The sequence below is a fragment of the Pseudonaja textilis genome, chromosome 1, assembly GCF_049901715.1.
Source record: "Pseudonaja textilis isolate UNSWEBS1 chromosome 1, rPseTex1.2, whole genome shotgun sequence".
NCBI classification, from domain to species: domain Eukaryota; kingdom Metazoa; phylum Chordata; class Lepidosauria; order Squamata; family Elapidae; genus Pseudonaja; species Pseudonaja textilis.
The window spans coordinates 111,045,892-111,054,845 of NC_141990.1; the positions used below are offsets into that span (position 1 = coordinate 111,045,892).

Genomic DNA, 8,954 nt, shown 5'->3' on the forward strand with positions numbered 1-8,954 from the left:
ATGTTTTAATTTGGATTCATGACGTGTGTGTGTGTGTTAAATAATCTCTTCAAACTCTGTAATTCTAGGATGCAAAATATCTATGTTTCAAAAAAGTAATAAACACCATGATACATATGTTTCCTATATTATTATTTGGATTCATCTATCATTAATAAAACATTCCAAATTAAGTATTTTCTTTCCAAGATTTACATGGAATATAGGAGATTACATAAAAAGCTTCTATCCAAAATACTATATTTGTCTTTCTACATCCTAGTAGTCCATTTTAAAAAAGCTATTTGATCACTTTGACACAATACACAAATTATGGAATGCCTGCAAAATTTGGAAAAGAATAGCACTATGCGAACTAACAATTTAGAAGCTTACTTTGATTACGTTCTTATACCAATTGGTAAGCGATGTTACAGAGCAGCGTACTCTTCCGGGCAAATTCTTGGGACATTCTTCTTCCTCAGATGAATCCAACTCTACATCACAGCCCATGAGCTGTATTATCAGCTTTTGTAGCAGCTGCTTTATGCCTTCCCAATTCCAAAAATTAAAGAAAGGCAAAATTGAAAGGCAATGAAAATGTGAAATCTTTGAATTATTCTAAAACAAAAAATAGAATTATATTTTTCTAGCTCTTTTTACATTACTGACTGCTGGTTAATTTGGGATCCTCCAACATAAACAAATCCAAATTTTACCTCAAACCACCTGAAAACTTTATCTGAAAAGTAAATCTAATTATACAATCTAAATTATTTATAGTAAGCAAATTTTATAATAACTTTATTTTACTTAATTTACAACAACATCAACAGGGGAAAAAAATCCCAGTCTCAGCTGGTTGCTGAAAGGCACTATGTGTGTGCCCATTCACAGTTCAAAAGTAGCTTTTCTCCTTGAAATCTGAAGCAGTGCACATCCAAGCAGTTTTCTAGAGGTACTTATCATGTTGCTGAAATTATTATGGTAAAAGTCTCCCCAATATATTACAATGTTTACCTGGACATTCTTTGGCCTTCAGTGACACCACAAAAGGAGTAACATCATCTCGAAGAACCTCAGAGAGACTTTTAATTGTTAGTTCATGGTCTGTAACATTCACACCTAGGAGAAGAGAGTAGCCAAAACTATATCATTCCTCTTTATGATAGCTAAAATCAATAGAGTAAACTGCAATTTCAATTTGCGATTCAAAACAAATACAAAGGCATCCAGTATTAGTGAAGGAGATGAGTGAAATTGTAATTACAGGGCCATTTTCAGGAGGAAATAAAGAGAAATACCTAGGCTCTACCAACACTTCTGAAAAATGCTAAAATTAAGGTTCATGGGCAAAGGCATTGGGCAAAAGAATGTTACTATACTCTGAACTGGCAACAGGAGAATTAGGCCTTTCCCACAAAGATGAATTTCATAAGGGATTTTTTTTAATTAAAGTCACAATTGCAATTTCCATTTGATAACAAAAGGGCACATAAAATACTATCCTTCATCAATTGTAATCAGCAGAAGTCAACTTTGATAGAAATTTCAGAGACAAAATCACTGTAAATGCTAAGGTAATCTAACACACAATAAAGTAAAAAAAAATACGCAGTAAATCAGTTGAATTTCTAATTTAAAAAGAGCTGCACTTTATGGAAATTAGGCTTGTCCAGCTAGAACCTGTAGGAGATGATTTTTAGGCGCTAGGTATTATGCAATTCTACATACCCTTATAAATTGATTTTCCCTATGACAGTTTGCCTCATATCCAGATATTTAAAGGAAGGGCTCTGTGAGGAAAATAAACGTAATGTCTATCTTACATTTGCAGCAAAAAAAAAGCTAAAGAAAAGCAGACTGTTGAATGCTAGGCTGATTAAAATACAAATTACATTGTGTTCATTTAATGTTATTCTGATATACTGTATATCTCACTGTGCAAGAATGTTAAGAGGCAATTTATTTTCTTTATTTGCCTGGCATCAGGTTTGGCTTGAAAGTCAACGTGTATTCACTACCATTGCAAATGGTACCTTCTGATCACAAAATAAAATAAGTAAAATATTTTAAAATTATTGCAATCATTTGTACAAGCACTGCAATTTCCAGAAATAATTACGAATTTATGCTATGTTTCATCTCTTTTATACAAGTCAATTTCTTTTCTTTTCATTTCTTTAAAAACAGACAGGAAAAAATTCAAGCATGTCAGAAGGAAAACAAAGTATAAAGCATGTGCTGTAATCACTCAAACAAAAATGTGTCAATGACTATTAACTATTTTTCCACATAATAAGCGGTAACAACAGAACTCAGTGCAGACATTTGAGTCTTACTGTGATACAGAAGAAATACCAGAATGTAAATGACAAAAAGAAAAATATAGTGCTTGACTTCAAAAAGAAGAAATATTGAACCCTGTTCACAACTTTTATTTTTGTGATAGTAGGAAGAAATACAGAAATATATGTATAAATATTAAGAAGCAGCCAAAATTGATTATTTTATAATGCTGTATATAAAGAATGTACTTTCATAACATTTAAGATTGCATGTGGCATTATCATTCATCTTTTCCATCTTTCTCTCAGGGGAAAAACAAATTGTACCAAAGACCATGAGATAATGGTGGGAATGGAAAAACTGGAGATGAAGGGAGGTTAATAATTATTAAGGTCCTGTAAGAGGTATTTTAATTTTATATTTTAGCTCCCCTTGTTGCATATTACACTGCATTTAAAACTTGGAACATAGCAGATTGTGATACTGCAGGGGTTCTGTGTTTTGAAAAACTAAGTAAAAATAAACAAAAACAAAAACTGAGGGATAGTCTGAAGCATCAAAGGCTGCTGACCTACGAAAAGACAAGTGAACTATCCTAGAAAGAAAAAAAAATGTGCTATATACACATAAAATGGAAAAGACTAGAATCTGGAACTGCAGGGAACACACATAAAATAACTTGTCAACAAATTAACTATTATTTAGGAATGCATTAACAATTTACAAAATGCAAAGACTGAAAACAGGGGCTAAAATATTGCTGTAGAGTCTTTGAAATTAGCCATGCCAAAGCTGACTTAAAATCACTTGAGTGCTATACACAGGGATTATATGGAACTGTGAAATATAAAGCATATTATACTGTATACCAGAGGTGTCACCGTCATGACACCACGTGACGTATCGTGATGTTTCCCCCCTTCACTGAACCAGGGGTGGGTGTGGCCAGTGCATGATGCATCCAGCCCGCGGGCCACGAATTTGACACCCCTGCTGTATACCTGTGATAATTTAAACATGTTCTTTAAGAATTTAAAATGAAGTTAACCATCCTATTACCTTTAGGAAGGTACACAGGATAAGAACATCATTGAGAAATTAAATTAGACCCATGTGGTAACAGTACAAGCCACATGAGTTCAGAGAAAAAACTATGGATAATATTAAACATTTGGGAAACACATTTTTTAACAATAAGGAGAATAGTGGGCACAGTCAGGCAGGGACTTCTTTTCAGCAGGTTCTGAAGAATAGTGCTTCATGTCCAATTCTTAATGCAGAAAAATTATTTTCTGTGATTTCCATAGGATTTGGAGGAAACCCACCAATATTCCTGAATTGTAGCTGTTCTTTAACTAGGAGTGGACTCAATATTTTTACTTGCAGGACTGAATCAGTTATTGGAAACATTTATTTGCAGTTATTGCTGTCCAAGGAGGACATGTAAAAGGCGGACATATTTTTGCCACACACAAATATGTAGGTATGGATTGTTTTTCTCAGTGAAGTAAATGAACAAGGGTCATGTTTTTGATTCGTTTAATTGGATCCTTGTTTAGTTTTGGGGCTTGTGTGGAAAATTGGTCACATTTACACAGAACTATTAAAAAGAATTCACAAACATTTTAGCATAATGTAAATGAGAAGCTCAGAATCCTCTTCTCACTCAGACACAAAGAGAAACTCTTCGGTATCGCATTTACAGTGAGAGAAGTTTGCTTATGTGTGGTTTTGCTACTAAGTTTGATAACATAACATCGCATGTCGCTGGGGCAAATATGTAGTTTAACTAATTAACTGAGTTAACAAATTGCATGTACTTATGATATGCAATACTCTTTTTGAAAAAAGCAATGAGCGAATGACAGATTTTCAAACACTGTGCCATAACAAAACCAAACAAAGTGCATGGTTACCATTCATTATGATAACTTATTGCCATTCATAAAGGATATACTAATTAATAATCACTTATTTTTAATTGCATAATTTGTGATATGTCTATCATAAAGTGTTCTATTTCTTATTTTTTAAACACTTTTAAAGTAATTCTGTTTTTTTATTAATTAAATCAAAATATCAAAAAAGCACTACCTAGGACAACAGCTGCAGTAGGAATTTCATTGGACTTCATCCGACAAATCCATTCTGCTTTCTTTTTCTTGAAATCTAAATGAGATTGTCTCAGAAATTTTATGAGGTTATCAAATAGGTTCTTATTCAAGTCCTCTTGTAGTTGCTGTAAAAAAAAAAGAACCCCAGGCTTTTCAACTAGATCCCAGAAAGAGATCTGTAACCATTTTTAAACAGCTACAAAAGATAACTGAAATTATTACAAACTTAAGACATATGATGTATAAAATATATATTAGATTTGCCTAACATATATTTTATAGCAAACTAGACAGATTCTATTTTTGCATCTTAAGCTAAGACCATAAAATGGATTCCATTATGACTCTATATCTCTAGCTATTTCATTATTGTATCTTTTTTTGGTTGGTCACTCTCTCTCAGCCCAAATCACCTCACAGGGTTGTTGTGGGTAAAAAAAAGGAAGAGAAAACAGTGTTAGGTATGTTCATTCCCTTGAGTTACTTATAAAGTAACAAAGGTAGGATAAAACCCAAACATATAAATAAATAACCTTATGAAAAACCTATTGGTTGAAATTCCTGACTGTTCAAAACACGTTGTATAGTACCCAAGTATATTTTTCCATAAACCTATTTTTTGTCAGAATTTTTTTTAATTATTCTAATTCCACTTATTTAACCTGCAGTGATAAGAAATCAAGCTTTGATTAGGGCATCTAGCAAAACCATGGATATATTTCATTGTATTTACCCAATAAAGCATTTTCTGCCTGCCATAAGCTAGAGGCAGAATAAAATATATACCAAGAAGCTGAAACAAATTGGAATGGGAATTCAATTATGGTAAAATGGCATTATATCACCAAGCAATTATCCAAAAAAAGATAATCTTAAGCTTCTGTGTATAGATGAGTCATTATAAACAGGAATAACAACCAAAATATTGTAACTTTATACTAACTTTACAGCTAACCTCTCATAAATACATGTACAGAATAGTACAAATATATATTTAAGGGATCTTAGAAGTTTCTGATACCCAGAAGAAGGAACAGACAATGCGCTTCCTCCGGTCATCTGTGTTCATTAGTTATCATGACCAGGAGCAGCAGTTACCCAAATACGTTAGTCACTATTACCTTTAGAAATTACACTGACCATTCAGGGAACTGATTAATATTGGATTATTTAATTTCAATAATCCATTAAATTCCTGGTTTCAATAATGAGAATTTGGGGGTAAATACTGGAATGTATTTAAATTATATAGGTTTCCTTAGCAACTAATTTTATTCTGTTTTTGTGAACATCAGAAGAAAGGAAAACTTTTAACTAATTTAGTTTTACTCTACTTGAAGTGATTAATAACATTTCCCATAAATACACTGACTGCAGTGAGAAGATTCATCCTCCATTAGTTAAAGAATTAGATATTTGTCTAAGAAACCTTATTCTAACTAGTTGCATAAACTTGTTCTTAAGAGGATTCCTCTGAAGACACATTTAGAAATCCTCAGGATTCACAAGTGATAAGGGAAAGAGAACAAGAGTAATCACATTTTATAATTCACACTTTTTCCTGCAGCCCTAATTATCCTTTCTCACATTGCTCAAGACATTGAAAAAGCCTTCAGAATTGAAAGGATGTACTGGGGACGCAGAAAGAAAAGGGAGCTAAAGCAGCATATCACCCATCCCTCCTTTTCTAGCAGAAAAGAACCCTGGTTATTTTCATTCAAATTGTTTTGGATTCAACCTGTAACTGTAGAGAAATAAAATATCTATGCTTTATAGCAGAAAGAAGTCCAGAGAGAAGACTCATTCAGTTCATATAAATACAGAACTGAGTAGTGAGTGATAAGTGTTGTCTCCCTTCGTAAGTATCACAGTGCTGATAGCAAACAGCCAGATGCCAGAACATGTAACAGAACTATTTACAGTGAGAAGCTTTTCCATGTACAAGCAAAATTTCAATGTGATCTCAAGAGTTCAAATTCACAGCTGTTGGTAAATGCTTCTCTCCTGTAAACTTTCACACTGCACTCATGACCACCAGCTCTTCATTTGCTTGTGTTGCCTGTATGAAGCTGTTGTTCTGCTCAAAAGAATAAAATTGCTCCAAATGTTGTTATTCCGTTGAGTGTGTTCAGCACTTTAAAATAACCGATATTATTTGTTTATTTGGAAGATTCTCTTGAGACTTCTTGAACAGACATGAAATCCATTTCCTCATTCAACATTAAAAGCAATACTCACCTCTGTTTCAGATTTAATTTGTTTCCATAACAACAGACAAGTATCAAGTCGTAACTCACTATTACCCAAGTTATTGTTTCCCTTACTGAAATAGTCAGCTAGAAAAACAAAACAGAAAAAGATGGCATTCACTCTCAGCATTCATAAATTAAGAAACCTAGAAAACTTTAAGAGAGAACTGAAAAAATATTGACATTTATTTCTTTTCATTTGAGAGCAGAAGTTAAACACAAAATAAAACAGTTGTCTGAAATCCCATTTGTATTTATATATACAAACTATTCTTCCCTGGGTTTTTTTTTCTCTAAGCATAATGTCAAAGTAGTCATGTAACTTTCATTTTACCACATATAACATATAAGCAGTCATGTAATTTTCAGTTTGCCGCAGGAAATTTATACACTAACCTGCTGAAGACCTTTTCCTCTTGTTAGAATTTGGCTTGAATACAAAGCAGCCCTAAAGAGTGTGTGAGAGAGAAATATTGATTCCATTAAACATTTTGTCCTAATTCTACATTGACAGAAATGACCTATAATAAGTGAGACACTTATTTCCTCCATTACCATTTGCTGCTCCATATTTCACTTTTTTTGCAAGTGCAAAAACTAGAAACACTATCTTTTCTTTATATAAAGTGCAGTTTTCAGTAAACTAAGTAGATGTGAATGAGCTACTCCAAATAGTACATAAGAAATTGTATGTGTTTGTGTGCTGAATCAACTCATGATAAAAACAAGTATGTGAATTCCATGTGGACTTTCCTAGGGCTGGCATCAAAGGAAGATAATTACATTTTATTGCGCATATATCCCCTAATGTCTCAACAAAGAACAATCAGAGATTTATTCTAAGATGAACAAAGGATTTATTAAGTGGATTAACAAATATACTACATTCACCTTTACAAGGAATTGAGTATCTGCAATTTCCTCTGCTTCATAAAGAAATTTTTAGAATGTTTTCTTCATTGTAGGAAAAATACTTTTCCAGATATTTAACTTCAAAATATGAATTTCAAAATATTTTATATCGTGAAAAAAATTCAAATGCAGCACATAAAATTATATATGTTACACACATTACAATGTTCATGTTTCAAAACAGTAAGCAAAATTTTCAAAAATGTGTACAGCCAAGCAAAATAAGAGTTTGTTCTTATTTACTGCTTTTTTATTTCTAGAGATTTTATGTAAAAAAAAACCTTTAAATATGACAGGGTCATTTGATAAATATTGTTTATTCTTATATATATTTATTTATTCACAAGAAATGATTGATTTAGATTCACTTTAAGGGAAAGTATGAAGAGAATAGTGTTTTAAAAACTCCTCATAACATGATAATATTGTAGATATCAAACAACAAAATACAAAATAGCCAAAAACTGAGCTTTTCTTATATAATGCTGAATGTTTAATATTCAAGAAGTATATGTATTATCACAGCTTTTTAAACATGATGAATCACAATAACATATGAAGGTTTTGCTGGCTCAGGCCAAAAGCTTATCTAGAATTGTACTTCATACCTGTACACACCCCAAATTATACAGCAAATTGGAATAAACCAAGCAGGTCTAACCCATCCCTGTTATCAAACAAAAATGTACTCCTGTTGCACTGAAGCATCACTGTGCTGAGGCTTGCGATACTGCAACAACTATACTAAAAAGTGGGAAGAACAAATGATATTCAATTTGTGCAATTTACAATGATGAAGAGGGGAGAAGGATTTCAAGATCAATTTGATCTGTCTTCAGACAGAGCTAACCTTCGAATTCTATGGTTGCTGTCATCCTAATCAGAGTCAGTCTTGTGATCGGATCACATTCCTAATATTTTGGATTAGTGGTAGGATCACGAACACAGCCTTGGGAACTGAAGAATTCACTACAACTGAAATGGTTTGAGCAATCAGTCTTATGACAAATTATACAGATAGTCCTCAAATGATAATGGCAATTAGGATTGGGATTTCAATTGCTAATTGATGCGGCCATTAAGTGAGGACCTAATGTGACTATGACATGGGAAGAGATGGGAGACACGAGCAAATAAGCTGGTGGGTGAGAGCTACAGGTGAGGGGAGTGCTGCAGGCGGGCACTAGGGAGCAAGGATGAGTTCTGGGAAAGGAAGAACAGGAGCCAGGACCATGAGTTTTCCAAGCAGCGGTAGTCATGTGCCACTGCTGGCCTGGGCAATCCTGCTGCCGGGCAGTGGCCTTTTGGAGGTACCCCACCCCTATTGGGCATGACCAAAATGCCTGGCAGCAACTCCTGGCAGCTATTGGATATTTCCTCTGTGACAAGGCAGCTGGAAGAGGAAGCGTCA

General features: G+C 33.4%; 1 protein-coding gene across 2 annotated transcripts in view; it reads right to left on the bottom strand.

Moving 5' to 3' along the window:
- ORC3 (origin recognition complex subunit 3) overlaps positions 1-8,954 on the bottom strand; it is a 36,277-nt gene that overhangs the window by 25,172 nt on the left and 2,151 nt on the right. For both annotated transcript variants that reach the window (XM_026726751.2, XM_087914396.1), the window contains exons 2-6: positions 7,028-7,079; positions 6,621-6,718; positions 4,363-4,507; positions 1,000-1,104; positions 376-530 (exon numbers count right to left, since the gene is read on the bottom strand). In XM_026726751.2, the coding sequence (XP_026582536.2) occupies positions 376-530; positions 1,000-1,104; positions 4,363-4,507; positions 6,621-6,718; positions 7,028-7,079 (555 nt within the window). The remainder of the gene's footprint in view (positions 1-375; positions 531-999; positions 1,105-4,362; positions 4,508-6,620; positions 6,719-7,027; positions 7,080-8,954) is intronic.